The sequence below is a fragment of the Canis lupus genome, chromosome 24 (assembly GCF_048164855.1).
Source record: "Canis lupus baileyi chromosome 24, mCanLup2.hap1, whole genome shotgun sequence".
In the NCBI taxonomy this organism is placed as follows: domain Eukaryota; kingdom Metazoa; phylum Chordata; class Mammalia; order Carnivora; family Canidae; genus Canis; species Canis lupus.
The window spans coordinates 18,467,457-18,491,351 of NC_132861.1; the positions used below are offsets into that span (position 1 = coordinate 18,467,457).

The 23,895-nt window shown below is 35.5% G+C and overlaps 1 protein-coding gene across 3 annotated transcripts in view; it reads left to right on the forward strand.

Annotated features, from left to right (window-relative positions):
• MICU2 (mitochondrial calcium uptake 2) overlaps nt 1–23,895 on the forward strand; it is a 126,076-nt gene that overhangs the window by 73,396 nt on the left and 28,785 nt on the right. For 2 of the 3 annotated variants that reach the window (XM_072795786.1, XM_072795788.1), the window contains 3 exons: nt 5,548–5,595; nt 6,573–6,655; nt 23,670–23,735. In XM_072795786.1, the coding sequence (XP_072651887.1) occupies nt 5,548–5,595; nt 6,573–6,655; nt 23,670–23,735 (197 nt within the window). The remainder of the gene's footprint in view (nt 1–5,547; nt 5,596–6,572; nt 6,656–23,669; nt 23,736–23,895) is intronic. The other variant, XM_072795787.1, reaches the window with a different exon arrangement.

Genomic DNA, 23,895 nt, shown 5'->3' on the forward strand with positions numbered 1-23,895 from the left:
GAGAAGGAATAAGTAATTTGCACTGGGCACCTGCAGGAGGAGACTTTTAAACATATCTCCCTACCACATAGGAGATATGAAAGAACAGCCTTCATTAATAAAAGACTGAAATCAGGACTCAAAGGATGACCTAACCTTGACAGGGAAACTAAGCAGCTGTCAGGAAAATGAGGAACAGCAGGGTTGTTATGTACGTAGGAAGAATTAGAAATGCCATGAAAGGGCAGGGTAAGAACTGCTAGCTCACCATTCTTCCAAATGCTGGTCTCTCTTAATGTGGGTTTTCTTATGCTTGCTTGTACTCCACTCTGCTTGGAGTCTCAATCCTACCCCTTCATATTCTCCATCCCTCGGACACATCCACTGTATCATACTGTAGCTGAGAAAAGAGCACCCGTCCCTAAGGATGCGAAGTGTCATAGGCTGAACCTGTGGATCTCCATAATTCCTGGATACCCTGAGTTTGTAACTTTCTTTAACATCTACTTCATTTGTAAAATAAAGGTTACAATCTCTATCTATTTCCATGGTTCTGGTGGGAATAATATATATAAAGCTCCTCCACTGTGCCTTGAGATCAAGTGTCACTAAAAGATCTTTTTATTATTATTAGGCAAATTCATGTGCCACAAGTTCTCTTGGATTCTTGGAAACTACATTGTCTCAGTTCTCTTGGTACCTATCTCTGTTATTGGTTTCTCTTCCTCCTCCTGCCCTTTAAGTGTTGGTGCTCCCTAGGATCTCTGTCCTTTGTTTACTGCTTTCCTTCTCCTCTTGGTTTAGCACCCATGGATAATGCTGCAAACTCTCAAAACCCCTTCAGTATCTGTAGCCCTGGCTACTCTCCTGAGCTTCAGACTTCTGTACCCAAACCAGCTGCCACATGCCTGCTTGTGGGTCTTTCAGTTACCTTGAGTTTGTCATATCCCAAACTGAACTCACGGTCCTCCCTAAATCAGCGCTTTGTTTTCTTGGTCTCATTTGGTAGTACTACTTTTCACCTACCTTATCAAAACCCAAGAAATATCTTTGAACCCTTTCTCTTTTTGCCATTTTCATCTTTCACATGCAGTCAGATACGAAATCCTTCTAATTCTGCCTCCTAGGTATTTATCAGATTCATCAAGATATATAAATATGTTCTTATGATGGATATGTTAATTTCTCTTTAGGAAACAGAATTCTCAAAATTGCACTTAGTAGCGAGTCATATTTAGAATGGTTCCAAATTTAAAATGTTTGTAGAGAAGCATAGCAAATAACAGAATTTAGTCATGTCTTCTAATGGCCTTTCCTTAAGGATTTATTAACAAATTTTTAAATATAATTATTTAGGGGATCTCTGGGTGGCTCAGTGGTTTAGTGCCTGCCTTCGGGCCCAGGGCGTGATCCTGGAGTTCCAGGATCAAGTCCCACATCAGGCTGTCTGCATGGAGCCTGCTTCTCCCTCTGCCTGTGTCTCTGCCTCTTTCTCTCTCTCTCTGTCTCTATCCCTCTGTCTCTCTCTGTCTCTAATGAATAAATAAATAAAATCTTTAAAATATATATAATTATTTAAAATACCTATTTAACATGTACTTTTAAAACATTGCCACTTAACAGCATTTACTTTATAATTAAATTAAAAAATACATATATTAAACTGTTTCTCCTATATTCTGAAGTATCAGTTTTCTTTAAAAGCATTTTCAGAGGGCAGATGCCTAGAATGCTATTGTAGAACCATACTGTTTATAATCTATCTTGGGAGTGTAGTTGCTGTTTTCACATCATCTCAATTCTGTTTATTCAAGCTTTTTATTTAAGTCAGCATTTCAAAGAAAGACACTGGAATTTTCTTTCTCACAAAGTCCCATTGTAGAGACACATACGTGTGTGTAAAGAAGAATGAGGCCCCCTCTTGGCACCAAGCCCACGTCAGTCTAGCAGTTTGGCCATTTTTTTCACATTGCCGTACTCCCTTCAAAATGAAAGGGAAAAAAGCTACTCTCCATTTTTTTTAGTCTACCAAGGGATGGTATTTCAAAGTATTTCATCCTTTAATCCTTCAACTAATATTAGAGCACTTCTCTCAGGTATTATGATAATGACAAAACATTTAATTTATTCTCCTTCCATATAAACACTGAATATTTTTAAGGAAAAATATCTGAAGACACTGGACTTTTTTATTAAAAAGAATTACACCTGCTCCAAGATAAAGACAAACATAAAGTTCGTAATGCACAAAAATGTAAGTCACTTAAAATGCGTACCTGAAGTTATTTGCAACTACAACACTGAATTACCTAGAGATAAAGTCCTCACCTGCCTTGCTCTGAACTTGGGCCCTCACTCTGTGTGTTATTTGATTGGGAGCCAGTAGGGCAAATCCACTGTCATCACCCTCTGCCTTCATTCTTCATGTCTGGGTACCATCGTGGGCTTATTTCCCATTGCTTCTTCCATATGGACGTTATTTCTCTCACTTTTTAATTTTCATATTTTTATATTTAGTTTTCATATTCAGCTTCATATTCATATTCACCTCAGTTGGTTAAGCATCCAAACTCTTGATCTCAGCTCAGGTCTTGAGCTCAGGATTGTGAATTCAGGCCCCACATTGGGCTCCACACTGGGCATGGAGCCTACTTTAAGAAAAAAAAAGATTTAAGACACAGAGAACAAAAGAAAAATCTAAAACTTTTGTGAATCAAAGTACACTATCAAAAGAGTGAAGAGACAATCCACAGGAAAGGAGAAAATACTAGCAAATCATATATAGGGAGTTAAAATCCAGTATATAGAAAGAACTCCTATAACTCAACAACAAGAAAACCAAACAACCCAGTTAAAAAATGGGCAAAGACTGGAATAGACATTTTTCCAAGAAGATATACAGTTGACTAATTTACACGTCAAAAGATGCCTGACATCACTAACCATTAAGGAAATGCAGATCAAAACCATAATGAGATACCACTTAATACCATTATTATCAAGAAAAAACAAGTGCTGACCAGGATGTGGAGGAATCATAACCTCTGTGTACTCTTGGTTGGAATGTAAAATGGTACCACCACTTTTGAAAAACGTATGGAGGTTCCTCAGATTAAGCACAGAATGACCGTATGGTCCAGCAATTGCACCCTGGGTAAATACCCCAAATAATTAAAAGCAAAGATTCAAACAGATACTTGTACACCAGTGTTTATAGCAGCATTAATCACAATAGCCAAAGAATGGAAACAACCCAGATGTCCATCAACAGATGAATGGATAACCAAAATGTAGTATATATACATATAAAGGAGTATTTTTCAACCTTAAAAAGGCATGAAATTCTGACACATACTACAATATGGATGAACCTTGAAGACATGCTAAGTGAAATAAGCCAGACACAAAGGATAAATACTATATGATTTCATTTGTATGAGGTCCCTAGAGTAGGCAAATTCATAGCAACCGAAAACAGAAGAGAGGTTACAGGGGCTGGAGGCAGAAAAAAAATGGAGTTAGTGTTTCATGGATATGGGGTTTCAGTTTATGATGATGAAAAGTTCTGATAATGGTTGCAAAACAATGAATTGACTTAATGCCACTACACTGTATACTTAAAGATAGCTAAAATGGTAAATTTTTTGTTATGTGTATTTTACCACAGTAAAGAAAAGTGACTTGAGACCTGTTGACCAAGTGCAAACCAAGGACATTTTCTGAATCCTGATTTGAGCACACTTGAAAAAAGCATTTCTGAAATAGGGACATTTGTAAAAGTGATGTGAGTTTGATGATATTGAGGAATTACTGGTAATTTTTTAGGTGTGGCAAATATATTTGTGAGGAGGGAACTTTTAGAGATAAAGCTTGAATTTTCTACTGTGAAATAAGATATTTAGATTTGTTTCAAAATAACCCAGTGAGGGGGTGGACAGAGGTGGTGCCTGGGTGGCTCAGTCAGTTAAGTGTCTGTCTTCAGCTCAGGTCATGATCCCAGAGTCCTGGGATTGAGCCCCACATTGGGCTCCCTGCTCAGCAGGGAGTCTGCATCTTTCTCTGCCTCTGTCCTTCTCCTCACTTGTGCACGCGCTCTCTCTCTCTCTCTCTCAAATTAATAAAATCTTTTTTAAAAAAGTAATCCAGTGCGAAGTGGGGGGGAAGGGAGTGAAAAGAAGTACAGATAAAATAAAATCTGCAATGAGTTGATAATTACTAAAGTTGATATGTAAGTTACTCATTATATTCTCTCTACTTTTGTGTATGATTGAAGTTTTCCATGATAAAGTTTAATTGTGTATTTTGCTATTATATCAAATTTATGATCTAGAAGGAAAAATTTTTTAGCTTATCAGGAAGCCATGATTTATAAGACATTGTTTTATATTTATTGCTATTCTTTTCATTGCAAGCACGGAAAACTAGACACTATCTATTTGAGCTAGTAAGGACAGACATAGAGCTAGTGGCCAGACACAGAGCTGGCTTCAAGTTCAACTTAATCCAGGGCTCAGACATCACCAGTATCCATCTTTCAGGTCTGCCAATTAAAGATTGGCTGCATTCTCAGGCCCTAAACACTGGCTGTCTGACAGTTCCAGGCACTCTCTCCATTGCCTCACATTCCTAAGTGAAACATTCTCACATCATCAAAATCCAGGGGGGTTGGGGAAGGAAAAAAAAAATAATAAAGTGAATGATTAAGCATTCTTGTCAGAAATTCCACTCTAAGCGACCCAGTTTAGGTCAAGGCCCATCCCTGAACTAGTCCCTGCAGCCAGACTATTGCAACCTGCTCCTTAGCTTGGGTCAGCTCTTTGCCATCTCTGTACCGATTCACTGAGAATACAGTGATTGACTTAGGCCAGTCAGTATCTACCTTCAAAGGTGAGGATGAATCATCCTACCAAAACTGCATGTTTGAGAAGGGGAAAGGAATGGTTTCCCAAAGGAAAATCAAGTTACTGCTGCAAAGATTTAATTACCTCATTTTCAATAATATAGTTTGACCTTTTATATATTGAGATCTTTGTTTTACTCAACTGAATTTTTAAATTTGCTCCACTTGAGATGTTATGAACAGTGAAATTTGAGCAGAAATTGCATGAAGTGCTGTGCAAATAAAACCTGTGCTGGATACCTATTATTTGCTAGCCAACATCCATTCCCCTTTTTTAATAGTATAGTATCATTTTAAGTATAAGTACTATACTTAATTCTCTGTTACAGAAATTTTCCACTATACCAAAGAGAGAGGTAAATTAAAGTAAAAATGTGTGTTCTTATTTTTTCTCCCCCCACTTCTTTTTGAGGGGGGTGGGTGGCGGAGGGGAGAGAGAGAGAATCCTAAGTAGGCTCCATGCCCAGAGCCAGACACAGGGATTGATCTCATGACCCTGAAGTCATGACCTGAACAGAAATCAAGACTCAGATGCTTAAGCAACTGAGCCACCCAGATGCCCCAAAAATGTGTGTTTTTAATTAAATGAAGTTTGCGTGTAGTATTTATGTATGATTACTTCTAAACCTGAAACTTACTTTCTGATGTTTTTATTTTATCTCTTTCAGGACTGATTTCATATACTGAGTATCTTTTCTTGCTTACAATCCTTACTAGTAAGTACCCTACAGTTTTTGTCACTGATCATGTGGAATTATCTGTTCTTAGCAAACAAGGTTTTGGAAATTTGGTATTTATGTCTTTATCATTAAAACATTATTGCTACCTTAGTTTTTATTTTTTAACACAATGATACTGTTGGGTTAGATTAGCCCTTCTATTCCCTTTGTACTATGGCTCCCTGTAACTTTGTCTCCTTAAAAAACTTGTTGAGAAGAATCAGACTTAGCCTTCACATGTTAAAAAAAATCCCTCATCAGACATTCTTCAAAATTCCTGGTCAGTACTTTTCAGATTAGTCATGAAAATCAAGGAAGGACTGAGAAACTTTCACAACTTGGAACAGAATAAGGAGACCTAACAACTAAATGCAACATGGTTTCTTGTATTTGATCCTAAAGTAGAAAAATAGCATTAGTGGAAAAACATGAAATCTAAATAGTCTGTAGTTCAGTTAAAAATGCTAAAAATGAAAAAAAAAATGCTATTACGGGTGTTAATTTCTTAGTTTTGACAATGATACTATAGTTATATAAGATGTTAACATTAGAGGAAGCTGAATGAAGAGTATATGAGAACTCACTATACACTATCTTTACAACATTTCTTCGGTCTAAAATTACTTCAAAATAAAAAGATTTTTTAAAAGCCATACTCTGAGAAAGGGAAATAAAGACTAATAATCAGTATGAAAATAACCAAGTTACTATAAGAATATAGGAAAGCTCCTGGTAGAGTTAAAGAAATAAATTTTCAAATTAATTTTGCTTTGAGAAGCAAAGCACTTAATAGCAGAACAACGCAGCCAGGAAAACATATCAGCCTTTGAAAATTGTTATGAGAAGAGATTATTTTTTTCTCTGTTTAGGCACTTGTATAATAGTTTCTGGAAGCTTTTGAAGACCTATAGATCAGTAAATAATTTGCATTTCACCAACATTTAAATAACTATTCACTTTTCACTTAATTGCAGAACCCCATACTGGGTTTCATGTTGCTTTTAAAATGCTGGATGCAGATGGTAATGAGATGGTTGAGAAAAAGGAATTTTTTAAGGTAAGTAGATTCTACTTATTTTTGGTTTATCATAAAACATTTGGATGCTTGTGTGATGTACATTTCCATAAAAATCAAAATTATATCCACTGCTTACATATGAAATGTCCAGAAATCATTTATACATTCAAAAGTGTTAAATTTTCTATATTACAACCTTGAAAAAAGTGTAATGGAATAGAGCATAAGATTCCTGTGGGAGAAATGAGCTTGTGCATCTACATTTTTTAGAGTTTTATTTTTATGATTTCAGCAGGAAATAAAATGGAAAGGGCCTCATAGATATGTTCAAAATTACTCTTATAAAAAAAAAATTACTCTTATACACCCCTACCTCCACAAAAGGAACAAGAAAAATAAAAACTTAAGCCTTCATAAAGAATAGAGAAAAATGAAAAAACTACAATAGGTATAAATGGATGCAGATTTTCCAGAAATTTGCTATTTGAAAAGCTGAAAATATGTTTCCAAGACAACTCTAAGACATACAACCAGTAAATTTCACTCCATTTCAAGAATGTTGATGACAATATTAAAAAAAAAAATACCTCAGTGCATATAAACTTTTGGGTATGTGCCAAAGTTAAATGTTTTTAATGTATTAGAGTCTTTTGTGAAGAAAAAGATAAAATATGTAGATAAATATATAACACAGCATTTGGTACATACTAACTTCTTAGACCTACCATTGATAACTACTGAGTACATATATAAATGACTACTTTATGACTTTTTTTAAAAAAGTTTTTGAGACATGAAACATGGAGCTCTCTTACATTGCTGATGGGAATGTGAAATGATACACACATTTTGGAAAACAAAATTGGTAGCTTCTTAATGTATACTCAGCATATGACATGGCAATTCAGTCCTATGTTTTTATTCCAGAGTCAAAGAAAAGAAAACGTAGGTTTACCCAAAGGCCTATATGTGAATATTCATAACAACTTTATTTATAATAGCCCCAAACTGGAGACAACCTAAGTGTTCACCAAGTGACTAGACAAACAAATTATATCCATACAATAGAATACTACTCAGCAATAAAAAGGAAAAAATTACCAGTACATACAACAACATGGATGTATGTAAGTGAAACAAATAGTGTACATACAGTATAAGTCCTTTGACATGAAACTCTAGAAAAGGAACATATCTATACTAACAGAAAGCAGATCACTGGTTGCCTGGGTCGAGAGGGAGTAAGGGAGTAAGGGAGTAAGGAATTGACTGCAGATTAGCAGCAGCTTCCATAAGAGAACATCTTTAAGTGCTGGAAACATTTTAAATCTTGGTTAGGATACTAGTGACTTGGTGTATAAATTTGTTACAACCCATCAAACTATATTTAAACAAGTGCATTTTATTACATATGAATTATACCTCAGGAAACACCTTTGACAAAGTTCCATTCCACAGGCTTTGCAAATTTAATTACTGAGATACTTGGTTTTATATACAAGACACCATCTCACAGTCTAAAAACAAAGGACATGACAAAAGGTTCTAATCAGAGATTAAACTTATAAAACCAGATCCAAAAAAGGTAGGCGTATTTGACATTTTAGAAATTATCTGAAAGAGTGTATAAATCTAAGCATACGGAGAGAGATTCTCTCTCTCCCTCTCCCTTTGCCCTCCCTCCCAGTCATGCTTGCTCACTCTCTCTCAAATAAATAAATAAATAAATCTAAAAAAAAATGGGACTCGGGAGAGGCAAATACTGTATGGTCTTACTTCTGTGTGGACTCTAACAAAAAACCAAGCTCATAGAAAAAGAGATCAGATTTGTGGTTACTAGAGGCAGGGTTGGGGAGGAAGGAGACTAGGAAGAAGATGATCAAAAAGTATAAACTTCCAGTTAGTTGATAAATAAGTACTAGTAGTGTAATGTACAACATGACAACCATAGTTAACACTGCTATATGATACATAGCAAAAGAGTAAATCCTGGGAGTTCTCATAACAAGGAGAAAACATTTTTTTTTTGCTTTTGCTTTTTATTGTGTATATATGATATGATGGATACTAACTAAACTTACTGCAGTAATCATTTCAGAATACATGTGAATCAAACCATCATGCTTGTACGCCTCAAACTTACACAATGATATATGTCAGTTATGTCCCAGTGCAACTGAAAAAAGCTAATATTTGTGGACTATTAACATACTAGAAGGATCAAAGTCTATAAGTCATAAAACAAGGCTACAGATTTTCCAACACAGAAGACATCCTGTTGAAACCTCTTATGACAAAGGTTAGAATTTATAGGAGTAACACTAATACTTCCTTAGTTGGCAGTATCAGACAATGAAATATTTCATATAAATGATTTTTAAAATTGAGAATTACCTTTAACATTAAATTTTTAACATTTGTAATTCTTTTTGATAAGCTCTCCAAGAATATATATATTTCCCTGTCTTTTCAAAGTAGTTATAATGTGCATAATTTATCTTTTTTTTTTTTTGACAACTTAGTATTATCCTTATGAAGATCAGTTTCATAATGATGGGCTAGTTAGATTTTGAGAGTTTCCTAAGGGCATGAGATACTTATCCTTACACTGAATGGCCTTAGACTTTCATGCTTTTAATTCATATTTCTGGCTTTTGTCCTCATTGTTAGGATATCACTAGTTTTTTATCACTGATATCAGTGAGACTAAACAGTTGATCTTTCAATTTCAGTCATCTAGTTTTTCTTCCAGTCTCCAATGCAGTGGGAAAACAGCAATAAAGTTTGTTAAAAATCATATGTAAAGTACAGAATCTTTACTTGCTCTGTCCAGTAAATTAGCCAGTAGCCACATGTGGCTGTTGAGCCCTTGAAATAAGAAGCTTGGTTCTTATTGTGGTTAAGAAGCTTGAGTTTTTAAATTGTAATTAATGTAAAATTTAAATTTAAAACCTGACATTTGCTTCAGATATTGGGAGATTTTCATATATGTTTGAAGCAAGTTGGGTATATGGATCTACTTTTTCAATTGTAAATTTTATGAAATCTAAAAACACAGATCAAGAATTTCCAATGAAATGTAACATCTGAATTGAGATGAACCTGTAAATGTAAAATGCACACTGGATTTTAAAGAAAAAGTGTAAAATATCTCAATTTTTATATTAATATATGATGAAGTAATAATGTTGGTATATAAATTCATCTTCATCTTTTTTTTTTTACTTTTTTAAATCTGTCTACTAGAAAACTTAAAATACTTATGTAGCTCCATTATATTTCTGTGGGACAACACTGCTTTAGAATATACAAGACTATAAATTCTGATAAATATTCATATATATTTTATTATATGTCCCTCATGACAGTTGTTTCAAATGCTGAAAAACATCTTTCTTCTGGGTTTGCAACTTAAGAAAGAAAGCTGGAGTATTCCAGAGGATTGAGGTTACCTGAAGTATACCTTTAGACACATGAAGTTTCACTTACTGTTCAGAAAAAAAAGTATTCACTTTCTCAAAGTGGTAGAAGTTAAAAGTAACAGAAAGCTATAGAGAAAACTATACTGTGTAACTGCTTAAAGAATAGTTGGGGGGATACCTGGGTGGCTCAGTGGTCGAGCATCTGCCTTTGACTCAGGTCGTGATCCCAGGGTACTGGGATCAAGTCCCACATTAGGCTCCCCACCAGGAGCCTGCTTCTCCCTCTGCCTATGTCTCTGCCTCTATCCCTATGTCTCTCATGAATAAATAAATAAAACCTTTTTTTAAAAAGAAAAGAATATTTGGAAGGTTTCATGTATTCAAACATGTTATATGTAAGAGATACAGGTTTAAAAAAAAGAAATTATTTTATTACAAAATCATTGTGAACAAATGTTAGCAAATCTGCCTTTTACCAAAAGAATAGTATGGATAAAATTTACCATTGTACATCAACTGGTTTACAAAGCAGCCTGGAATTCCACTTAGACATTGAAGGTGCTTGTGAATAGACAAAGTGGAAAAAAACAAGGATTTCCAGATAACATGGCTCTTACTTAGGACCTCAGGTTAAAAAAAAAAAAAAAAGGCAGGAAAGGAAATACTAGATAGTCATCATAGATTTATCTTAAATTCAACTTTATTCAGGCTAAGGAAAGCAGAAATAACCATATTGCTCTATTTAGCATCAGTAACCATTATTCATGGTCTCTTGAGGAAACAAACTTTATAAAATATAGACCACTATAAAAGCATTGTTGCTGTTCTTATGTGTCAGAAATGTGAACAGAGATACCTAAGAGGCAGAACCCCCTAATGTGAACTGTACACTGCTGTCAGGAGAAACCAGCAGGCAGTTATGGAGAGAATTGTGCTTCAGTGTTCCAGATTCATCTAACACCACAGTGTGAAAGCTGAATTAATAGAGAAGAGATTGGGGGATGTGCAGGTGTTCAATTGATTAAGTGTCTGCCTTCACCTCAGGTCATGATCTCCAGTCCTGGGATCAAGTCCCACATCAGGCTCCGTGCTCTAGGGGGAGCCTGCTTCTCCCCTGCCTCTCCCACTCCCCCTGCTTGTGCATTTGTGCGCGCTCTCTCTCTCTCTCTCTCAAATAAATAAATCTTTAAGCTTTAGAGTAGTCCAGTTTACAATTGTGAATGAAAAGTAGGAAATATAATCAAGATATGCTGTGGAATAAACTCTGTAAATCTGGTTTCTGACTGATTTGGAGAGATGAGGGGAAAGGAGAAATCAGTGGTCACTCCTTTTTCCAGCCAGCCTAACTAGAAATAATTATAGTATTAAGTGATCTAAGAGAAAAGGTGACTAGTTCTTATTGAGGATTGGTTATTTTCAACATATATGTTACATTATTTAATCTTTACAGCATCCTACAAGGTAGGTAATAGTATCCCCATATTAAAGATGAGAAAATTGATATGCAGTCAATACTGCAGCCAAGATTTGATTACAAGTCCATCCAGTTCTAAAGCCCTGCTCTTTCCTTAATGTTAGGCTGCTTCATTTGAAGGAGAATGCAAGGGAGGACTGGGTTGAAAAGATCTTAACTCTGAGCTTGGAAATGTTGACCTTTATCGGCTGTTGGGACATCCCTGTAGAGATAGACAAGTGTAGCAAGCAACTGTCTGGAGATAAGTATCTAGCCTGGATTAGGAACCATCCTGATAAAGGTGATAATTAAGTCATGAGAGTATGTGATCTAAAGGGGAGTATGTAGAGTGAAAGGAGATAAAGATCAGAGTCTTGGAAAACAGTTGAATTTAAGAGGTTAAAATGAGACTGAGAAGCCAAAGAATCAAATTGAGAAGAAGCATAGTAGTAAGCAGAATACCAGAGAAGTAAGAAGAAAGCCCAGAGAGTGCAGGATAATGGAATCTAGGGAAGAAAAGAGCAACCATGAGGAAGTGTTTAATATCAGACTTTTTAAAAGTGGTCAAGTAGGGTAGCAACAGAGTTAGAGAACTCCTTAAATTTTGTAGGTGTTTGGGAACCATTATAGAAGCAGTTTATAAAGAGTTGTAAAGAACGATGCTTCAGAGCAAAAGGCTAAAGAGGAATGGATAGAAAATGCAAAATCAATGGCAGTTTCTTCTGAGATGCTTGATGTTTAAGGAAGGAAATTAATTAGATACTAGTTTAAGGTAGAAAACCTATCTCTCCACACAAGTAGGACCTGAAATACCAGTGTCATAAGTCACAAGATATCATTATATCCTACCTAACTCAATCTACCTCAGGCATAAGAAAAGGGATATATTTAAGATTATTATTCAATATGAGGCTAATAATTATGAAAAGGCTATTCTACATGAATGTAAAATTCTGTTATGTAAATTAAGCTGTTAGAATGTGCACAAACCATAATTCCCTTAGACCTGGATGAACTTTCTGCTTCTATTTCTAGGAGTCACAAGGCATAGGGAGCCAAATCTTAGAAGTACTGTGTCCACTATCCATACATCCCTGGATTTGTAAAGTTGGAGGTAATTTTATAAAGTGGACATAATAGAGCCTTTGGTAATATCACTGTCATACTTACCAAACCAAAGTTCTGATTTATTATTCTAACATTTGATGATAATCAAGTCTGAATGACAAAGCCTATAGATAAAGGAGACACTGAAAAAAGGCAGTAGAGGACATGTTTTTCTATTTGTCATCTTCAGGTCTCTTCTCACATTGAAATGTAGAGTTTCCTAGTTCAAGAGACTAGACAAGTCTCTTTTACAACATATACAGCCTCTATTCCTGAAATTGTTGAGGATACCTATGTTAAAAGTTTTCAGATACCTTTTCTCAACGTAATTTAACATGCTGAATTTATGGGACACTTTCTGAATACTATAATTTTTTCTAAATGTTTGGAAAATTCTTAGATGATCAACTCATGAATTAAAACAAGGAAAAAAAAAAAAAACAAGGAAAAAAGCATGTTAGGATATGGCACTGATTTTTTTTTTTAAGCGTAACACTATAAAGATCAACCTTCTAAGCCAATACAGGTTCTTTTATGCTGATCATAGAAATAAAACAGTAAACTTAATAACTCACAAAGTATGATGTAGTCAATTTAAAATGACAGCATAGAGAAGATGAAGGTGTAGAATTACCCTAAACTCACTTCCTCCCTGGATACACCAAATCTATAGCTGTGTACAGATAATTCCCTCTGAAAAAGACCAGCAAACTAGTTGAACAGCCCCTCCACACCAAAGGATAAAAAGGCCACATGGGAATGAATAGCAGAATTAGAGACATGTTCTTACAAAAAAAAAAAAAACCTTACCCCCAGCATGGCAACCTATAAGTGGGAGGGATCTTACAAATAAATAAGAATGTATTCCATGGGCAGGTTGGGTGGCTCAGCAGTTTAGCACCGCCTTCAGCCCAGGGCATAAGCCTGGAGACCTGGGATTGAGTCCCACATTGGGCTTCCTGCATGGAGCCTACTTCTCCCTCTGCCTGTGTCTCTACCTCTCTCTCTCTCTCTCTCTCTCTCTCTCTGTTTCTCATGAATAAATAAATAAAATATTTTTTTAAAAAAGAATGTATTCCTGAGGAATAAGGAGTTCAAGCCCCACATCAGGCATCCCAACCCCAACCCTTGGAAGCTATGCTGGAAAGGTAAACCTTCAAAATAACCAGCTTTGAAAACCAATGGAGCTTACATCCAGGAAACCCAAAGGGCTGTCGGCAACTGAGACTCTACTCTTAAAGGACTCATGCATAGATTCACCCTGAGATTCAGTACATAAACATCAGGTTGAAAAATACTTGGGCCATATGTGAAGGAAATTCATTGGCTAATTTTAAAGCATCTGCTGGAGGAGTAGGGGTCTGTTGAAACTCTCTCAGGGATGGAGGTTCTCACAAGCACCATTTTTTCAGTCCCATTTTACCTTGCTACTGCTGTTTGCCCCACCTGTGCACTCTCCCATGGCCCAGCCCTTCTAAACCCAACAGCAGGCTTGCCCTACCATGCCAAATTGACAGGTATGTGCAGTCCACACAGGGGATGCCCTTTAAATGCCTGACTCTAGTGGCCAAGGAGCATTGCATTCTGGGCCCCACGTGACTAAAACAATTGAAGAGACTATTCTTAGGAGGCTGCCACCCCTAGGGCACTGCATAAAAAGCAACTGAAACGCATCCCCTGTCTTCCTATGACTGCTCCATCAAGATGGAGATACTGCTGTTTTGCCTTATACATAGAAACAAATACAAAGTCAAACAAAATGAAAAAACAGAGGAATGTGTTCCAGATGAAAGAACAAGATAAAACCTCAGAAAAACAACTTAACAAAATAGAGATAAGTAATTTACCTGATATGACCACTTTACCTTCTTTCTGTTTCTCTCAAAGCACCCCTATTTCTTCCACAGACTGTCTTTTTCCCCCATTCCTTTGGTACCTTTTATCATTCAGATCTCAGCCCAAATGTCATGTTCTCACAAAGAACCACACAGAATAAACCTATCTAATAGTAACCCATGCCCAGTAGTCTTGGAATCCTGTTAGCCTACTTTTATTTTATCTTATTCTAGTTATACACTTGACATTATTTGAAATTCTCTTATTTGTTCACTGTTATCTAGCCCATTAGAATGTAAATCTCATGACAGCAAGGATATTATCTGTCCTTAACTACTATATTCCCAACACTTAGAACAACACTTCCACTACATGATAGGCATTAACTATACTACTATCATGAATCAGTGTCATGTACAGCTATTTTAGAAATTGTCTTAGGATGCCTGGGTGACTGAGTGATTGAGCGTCTGCCTTTGGCTTAGGGTGTGATCCCAGAGTCATGGGATCAAGTCCCACATCGGGCTCCCTGCATGGAGCCTGCTTCTCCCTCTGCCTGTGTCTCTGCCTCTCTCACTTATGAATAAATAAATAAAATCTTAACAAAAAAAAGAAAAAGGAACTGTCTTAAAACCATAGAATCCTTTTACATAAGAGGATACAGTTGACTCTTAAACCACATGGGTTTGAGCTGTACAGGTCCACGCAGATTTTTTTTTATAATACAGTACTATAAATGTATTTTCTCTTCCTTAATGATTTTCTTAATAACATTTCCCTTCTCTACTTACTTTATTCTAAGAATACAGTGTATAATACAACATACACATATTTTTATGTTATCAGTAATGCTTTCAATCAACAGTAGGCTATTTATTAGTCATTAAGTTTTAGGAGACTCAAAAGTTACATATGGATTTTCGACTGCATGGGTTCGGCATCCCAACCCCCATGTTTTTTGAAGGTCAGCTGTGCCTAGTATAACATGTCTGTGCTCTTTCAAATGGACCTTTTACTATAGAACTAAGTATACATACAGCACTATTATCTTCAAAGTACACTAAAACCTGCTATAACCCTCTCCCTGAGTACAGATCAAAATGTTTTGGATAAGACTAACATGACAAGGTTTTTAAGTTCTTATTATTTTATTTTTAGTTTTTCTGAGTATAGTTGACACACAATGTTACATTAGTTTTAGATATACATCACAGTGCTTCAACAGCTCTGTTACACTGCACTCACTATAAGCATGGTTAGCCTCTGTCACCATATAATACTATTATGGTACCATTAACTGTATTCCCGATGCTTTTATTTTTGTGACTTATTTGTTCTATAACTGGAACCTGTATCTCCCACTCTCTTTCACCCATTTTGCCCATCTCCCTGCCACTAACCTCCCCTCTGGCAACCATCAGTTTGTTCTGTGTATTTATAGGTCTGATTCTCCTTTGTGTTTGTTTGCTTATTCATTTGCTTGTTTTGGGGATTCCATATACAAGTGAAATCATATATTTGTCTTTCTCTGTCTGACTTATTTCATTTAGCATAATATCCTCTAGGTCCATCCATGTTGTCACGAATGGTTAAGATCTCACCCTTGTGGCTATGTAATATTCTGTTGTATGTTTATACCACATCTTTATCAATTTATCTGTGGATGGGAACTTAGATTGCTTCTGTATGTTGACTAATATAAATAATGCTGTAATAAACATAAGGGTCCGCATGTCTTTTCAAATTAGTGTTTTTGTTTTCTTTGAGTGAATACCCAGTAGTGGAATTATTGGATTTTATGGTATTTCTATTTTTAATTTTTTGAGATACCTCGATACTGTCTTACACAGTGGCTGTACCAATTTACCATCCCTACCAACAGTGCTTGAGGTTCCTTTTTTCCTCTGCATCCTTGCCAAAACACTCTATTTCTTAACATGGCAAGCTTTATCTCGTACCAGACCCACTCAGATAAAACTTTGGGACATACCCTAATTCTTCTAAATTCCACATCCTATTGGAATAAGCCTCCTAAAAAATTCTCATTTCAGTGAACTAATTAATCTTTGCTTTAGTTTGCTTGTCACTATTTAATGACTGTAAAGATTGTAACAACTATATTAAATGTCATAATAAGAGAAATATGTTTTTAAAATTTTGCACAAAAACTTACAACCATTATGGTTAACATCTATTTTTATTTTTAAATTGTTATATGTATGATAAATTTTGAATAATTTTCAGTACTGGATCTAATTTTAATACTTTAAGAGGGTCCAAATTACCATTGTTAGAAATGAAAAGGAGATATCACCACAGATTCTGCAAATATCAGAAGGATTAAAATAGATATTGTGAACAACTTAATTCATATGTGACTAAATTTGATAACTCAAATGAACTGGACAAATGCCTTAAAAAACTTATCAAAACTAACAAGATAGAAATCCGAATAGCCCTTTATCAAAGAAATTGAATTTGTTATCAAAAACTTCCCCACAACGTGGGGATCCCTGGGTGGTTCAGTGGTTTAGTGCCTGCCTTCAGCCCAGGGTGTGATCCTGGAGTCCTGGGATTGAGTCCCACATTGGGCTCCCTGCATGGAGCCTGCTTCTCCCTCTGCCTGTGTCTCTGCCTCTCTCTCTCTCTCTCTCTCTCTCTCATGAATAAATAAATAAAATCTTAAAAAAAAAAAAAAAAACTTTCCCACAACGTAATGTCCAGACCCAGATGGTTATGCTGGTGAAGTTTATCAAGCGTTTAAGGAAGAAGAAATACCAATTTTCACAAACTTAAAAAATACAAGAAAAAGGAGCAATTCCCTCTCATTAGATCAGCTTATCCCTGATAACTACAACTTGGCAAAAATCTAACAAGAAAAGCAAATTATAGACTAACTTTTATTCTGGATAAAGATACAAAATACTTATTCAGAGCAAAACACATTATATATTATATAAAGTAATGCACCAAAATGAAGTGAGATTTATGCAAAGAATACAAAATTTGTTTAATTATTGAAAATCAGTGCAATCCATCATATTAACAGAATAAAGGAGAGATTAACATGATCCTATCACTACATGCATATAAAGCATTTAATAAAATAAACACTTTCATAATAAAACTGAGCAAAGTAGAAAGTGAGAAGAACTTTTTCAATCTGATAAAGAGCATTTATAAAAAATTTAAAAATGGCATCAAGCTACAGATGGAATGCTGTCCCTTTATGATCAGAAACGAGGCAAAAGATATATTATCTCTTCTTTTGAACATTTTACTGAAGATTCTAATAATAGCAATACAAGTCGGGGGGAAGCAATAAAAAGATTGGAAAGGAAGAAATAAATCTGACTTCATTCACAGGTATCAACAAGAAAAGGAAAGCTGCTAGAACCAAAAGCAAATTTAGAAAGGTCTCAATATAGAATGTCAATATGGAGAAATCAGTTATATATCCACATACTAGTAGCAAATTGTTGGAAAATGAAATTAAAATCAGTTCTCCTTTGGATGATATCAATGTAAAGTAAGTAGATATTTAACAAAAAAACATTCACCAAAAACTTCAGATATGACCAATAGAAACTCAAGGAAACTTAAATAGAGGAACATAGCATGTTAATGGTTAGAAGATTCAGTAGCGTTAAGATGTCAGTTCTTCCCAAATTGGTCTAAGATTTAATTTACCAAGCAAAATCCTAGCAGGCTTTTTTTTGTAGAAATTAACAAGCTGATTTTAAGTATACGTGTAAAAGTAAAGTACCTAGAACACTCAAGTCAATCTTTAGAAACAAGAGCAACTCTGGATAACTCACACTACCTGACTTTAAGACTTAACTGCAAAGCCACAGGAATGGTAACATTGTGATATTGATCTAAGAATGGGCAAGTAAATCAGTAGAAGATAATAAAGAATCTACATGTGGTCATTTAATTCTCAGTAAAGTCACCAATTTAGTTCACAGGAAAAGAAAAATCTCTTCAATAAATGACTAGAACAAGAGGATATGTATATGAAAAAAAATTAGTTATAACCCCTGCCTCACATCATATATAGGCATACCTTGGAGATACCACAGGTTTAGTTCCAGACCACCACAATAAAGCAAGTCAAATGAATTTTTTGGTTTCCTAGTGCATATAAAAGTTATGTTTGCACTATACCATAGTCTGTTAAGTGTGCAGTATCATTATGTCTGAAAAACCAGTGCACATACTTTAATTAAAAAATACTTTGTTGCTAAAAAATACTATCTGAGCTTTCAGTGAGTGGTCATCTCTTTTGCTACTGAAGAACCTTGTATCAATGTTTATGCCTGCTGATTGATCAGAGTGGTAGTTGCTGGAGGTTGGGGTGATTGTGGCAATTTCCTAAGACAGTGGAGTTTGCCTCATCAATTGACTTTACAAATGATTTATTTCTCCCTAGCTGTTTGATAACATTTTACCCACAGTAGAACTTCTTTCAAAGTGGGAGTCAGTGCTCTCAAACCCTGCTGACTACTTTATCAGCTAAGTTTGTGTAATATTCTAAATCCTCTGTTGTCATTTCCACAGTCTTCTCCAGGAGTGGATTGTATCTCGAGAAACCATTTTCTGTGCTCATTCATAAGAAGCAGTTCTTAATCCATTAAAGCTTATCATGACATTACAGTAGTTCAAATATAAAAATAATGAAAAAGCTTAAAATCTTGTGAGAATTACCAAAACGTGACACAGAGACACAAAGTGAACAAATGCTGTTGGGAAAATAGCACCAAGACTTGCTCAATACAGGGTTGACACAAATCTTCAGTTTCTAAAAACTGCAGTATCTACAAAGTGTGATAAAACAAGGTGTGTCTATACAAAAATGTATTTGAGATGTATAGATTAAACATAAAAACTAGGGATCCCTGGGTGGCGCAGCGGTTTGGCGCCTGCCTTTGGCTCAGGGAGCGATCCTGGAGACCCGGGATCGAATCCCACGTCGGGCTCCCAGTGCATGGAGCCTGCTTCTCCCTCTGCCTGTGTCTCTGCCTCTCTCTCTCTCTCTCTCTCTCTCTCTCTATCATAAATTAAAAAAAAAAAAACTATAACCATTAAGCTTCTGAGACAAAACATAAGAGAATAATCAGAATCTAGGAAGTTCAGAGTTTCTTATGGCACTAAGCAATAACCACAAAAGGAAAAGTAAGTTAGTCTTGATCCAAATTAAAAACTTTTGTTCATTATTAAACTCAACACCAAAGAAACAAACAAAATTGAACACCAATAAAAAAATAAATTAAAAAAATAAATAAATAAATAAACTCAACACCAAAGAAACAAACAATCCAATCATGAAATGGGCAAAAGACATGAACAGAAATTTCACAGAGGAAGACATAGACATGGCCAAAATGCATATGAGAAAATGCTCTGCATCACTTGCCATCAGGGAAATACAAATCAAAACCACAATGAGATACCACCTCACACCAGTGAGAATGGGGAAAATTAACAAGGCAGGAAACCACAAATGTTGGAGAGGATGCGGAGAAAAGGGAACCCTCTTACACTGTTGGTGGGAATGTGAACTGGTGCAGCCACTCTGGAAAACTGTGTGGAAGTTCCTCAAACAGTTAAAAATATACCTGCCCTACGACCCAGCAATTGTACTGTTGGGGATTTACCTCAAAGATACAAATGCAATGAAACGCCGGGACACCTGCACCCCGATGTTTATAGCAGCAATGGCCACGATAGCCAAACTGTGGAAGGAGCCTCGGTGTCCAACGAAAGATGAATGGATAAAGAAGATGTGGTTTATGTATACAATGGAATATTACTCAGCTATTAGAAATGACAAATACCCACCATTTGCTTCAATGTGGATGGAACTGGAGGGTATTATGCTGAGTGAAGTAAGTCAGTCGGTGAAGGACAAACATTATATGTTCTCATTCATTTGGGGAATATAAATAATAGTGAAAGGGAATATAAGGGAAGGGAGAAGAAATGTGTGGGAAATATCAGAAAGGGAGACAGAACGTAAAGACTGCTAACTCTGGGAAACGAACTAGGGGTGGTGGAAGGGGAGAAGGGCGAGGAGTGGGAGTGAATGGGTGATGGGCACTGGGGGTTATTCTGTATGTTAGTAAATTGAACACCAATAAAAAATAAATTTAAAAAATAAATTAATTAATTAAAAAAATAAATAAATAAATAAAAACTTTTGTTCATTCAGAGTCCCAATAAGAAAATGAATAGGCAAACTATAGGATGGGAGAAAATGTTTCCCAAACAGATATCTAACAAAAGACTTGTACCCAGAATAAAGAACTCAACAACTTAATAAAGAAGGATTTAATTGTTCCCTTCCTAGGAATTCATCCAAGAGAAATATTGAAACATAGGTACACAGAAAACAAAAGAATTCTATAAGAAAGCTTATGGCAGAGATGTGCAATACAACATAGTACATATAGCTAAGAATACAGTGTTGTGCACTTAAAAACTTAGGAAAGTACATCACATGCTACGTGTTCTTATACCAAAGGAAAAAACAGTTACACAAATCTTTTGGACGTAATGGAAATGTTTATTACCTTGATGTATCTCAGATGTATGCATGTGTCCAAACTCACCAAAATGTATACATTAATGTGTGCAATTTTAGCATATTAAGTATACCTCAGTAAAGCTGGAAAAAAAAATTATGGTAGCTTGATTCACAATGTCAAAAACTAGAGACAGTGCAAACACCTGTCAATAAGTGAATGGATAAATAGTGATATATTCATACAATGGGATACAGCTCAACAACAAAGCCTGCCCTACGACCCAGCAATTGCACTGTTGGGGATTTACCCCAAAGATACAGATGCAATGAAACACCGGGACACCTGCACCCCAATGTTTCTAGCAGCAGTGTCCACAATAGCCAAACTGTGGAAGGAGCCTTGGTGTCCATCGAAAGATGAATGGGTAAAGAAGATGTGGTTTATGTATACAATGGAATATTACTCAGCCATTAGAAATGACAAATACCCACCATTTGCTTCAATGTGGATGGAACTGGAGGGTATTATGCTGAGTGAAATGAGTCAATCGGAGAAGGACAAACATTATATGTTCTCATTCATTTGGGGAATATAAATAATAGTGAAAGGGAATAGAAGGGAAGGGAGAAGAAATGGGTAGGAAATATCAGAAAGGGAGACAGAACATAAAGACTCCTAACTCGGAAACGATCTAGGGGTGGTGGAGGGGAGGAGGGCGGGGGGTAGGGGTGACTGGGTGACGAGCACTGAGGGGGACACTTGACGGGATGAGCACTGGGTGTTATTCTGTATGTTGGTAAATTGAACACCAATAAAAAATAAATTTATTATTAAAAAAATAACAGACTACTTATATGCAAAATGAATGAATCTCAAAACTATTATGCAGAGTGAAAGATGGTAGTAGCACAAAAGAATATATACCAGCTGGTATAATTTATTTGAATTTCTAAACTAAGTGAAACTCGTTTAGATGGGGAAAAAAACTAGAACTCTGATATTCTTTCTGTGGGATGCAGAGAGAAAGGATTGACTGGGAAGAGACACAATGAATTTTCTGAGAAAATAGAAATATTATTATATTCCAGGTTAGGAGGATGGGTTACATAGGTATATCCATTTGTCAAAATTGTGTGGCTATGATTTATACATTCAGTGTATATAAATTTTCCCTCAGGAGCTATAAATAATAATTGAGAAGGAACTGGGAATGGGTAGAGGTATAAAGAAACCAAGAATAACAGAATACTGATAAATTGAAGCTGAAGAATGTGTGGTTTATTACAGATTTCTCTCTTCTTTGCTGTGTTTCAAATTTTCCATCATAAAAAAATTTTAATGGAGGCATGGTAAGCAAAAGGAGAACGATACTGAACTTGGCATTATATATTTGTCAACCTAAAAAGTAAAAATAAAACAAATGTAAAACCTTTCAACACTTTTTCCCTAAAATGTTATGCAGGGAGGAGATGTGGGAAAGTTTGAGGGACTTAGGGAATTAGAGATAAACTATTTGCCTAAAAACTAACGTAATAGAGGCAGCCAAACTTGAGATAATTAACTTGGAATTAGTTGAAGCAGTTTTCAAACTATTAACAAAAAGTAGCCTAGAAAAAAAATGAGTGAAGGTTTGTCTCCTAATTCATTTGCATCCATAGTTTCAGATTTTTGTCTGCATTTAATTTTTTAAAAACTTTTTTTTTAATTTGCTTTCCATATGAGGATTGGTACAAATGACTCTGAAAGGTAGGCTTTTAAATGTACTTGGTCTTAAGATACTATTGATAATTTTATAATTGGCAGAAATGTATGTTTTTAAATTATTTTGATGATTAGGGCACCTGGATGGTTCAGTCAGTTAAGCATCCAACTCTTGGTTTCAACTCAGGTCAGGAATTCAGAGTTGTGCCATCAAGCTCCGCTTGGGATTCTCTGCCTCTCCCTTTGCCTCTCCCCCATTCTCTCTCTCTCTCAAATAAATAAATAAAATCTTTTTTAAAAATTATTTTCATGTTTTATAAATGCATAAGGAGAAGAAGATCACTTTTATATGATGTAAGTAGCTTTTTAAGAGCTACATACTTGAGGGGCACCTGGGTGGCTCAGTCGGTTAAAGGTCTGACTCTTGATATCTGCTCAGGTCATGATCTTACATGATCTCAGGATTGTGAGATCCAGCCCCAAGTCTGCTCTGGGTAGAGCCTGCTTAAAGATTTTCTCTCTCCCTTCTGTCTCCCCCTTCACTCATGCACAGGCTCTCCATGTCCCCCCTCCCCACCTCAAAAAAAAAAAAAAGATTCTCTGCACCCCCTTTCTCTCCCTCTCTTAAAAAAAAAGCTCTATACTTGAAAATGTGGCCATAAACTATCAATGATACAAAAATTATGGATAAAAATTATCTTCAAGAATGAGGGTAATCATGAAGTTTTTGTAGGGTAATATCTTTGGAATATGTGTGTATTAAGTAGCTTTCTTAGAAAAAAAATGATTCAAATTGTAATAATAGTAATGTAAGTACTCTTCTTTGATTCTTACATGATTCAAGAAAAAATAAGTAACAATATTAGCTATAATAGAGAAAGAATTTAATATATAGCAACTGGTATAGGTTTTATAATAAAAACATCTGTTTTAGGCTTAGGCTGTCTTAGGCTACTTTGAATAGTCTAGTAGTCACATATCTGAATTCATGTTTGCTATCTTTGTAGCTACAGAAGATCATAAGTAAACAAGATGACTTGAAGACAACAATAGTTAATGAAACAGAGTCCCAGGTATGTGCAAATAAAGTAAATATTTCCAGACAGACTGATATTTATAGTAGTTTCTCTATTCTGTTTGTCAAATAAATATTCTCACATAGTTGGGAAAATTATCAGTAACTTCATTTTTCTAAATATTTTGAAGAGACGTGCTATATTCCCATGGTCACGT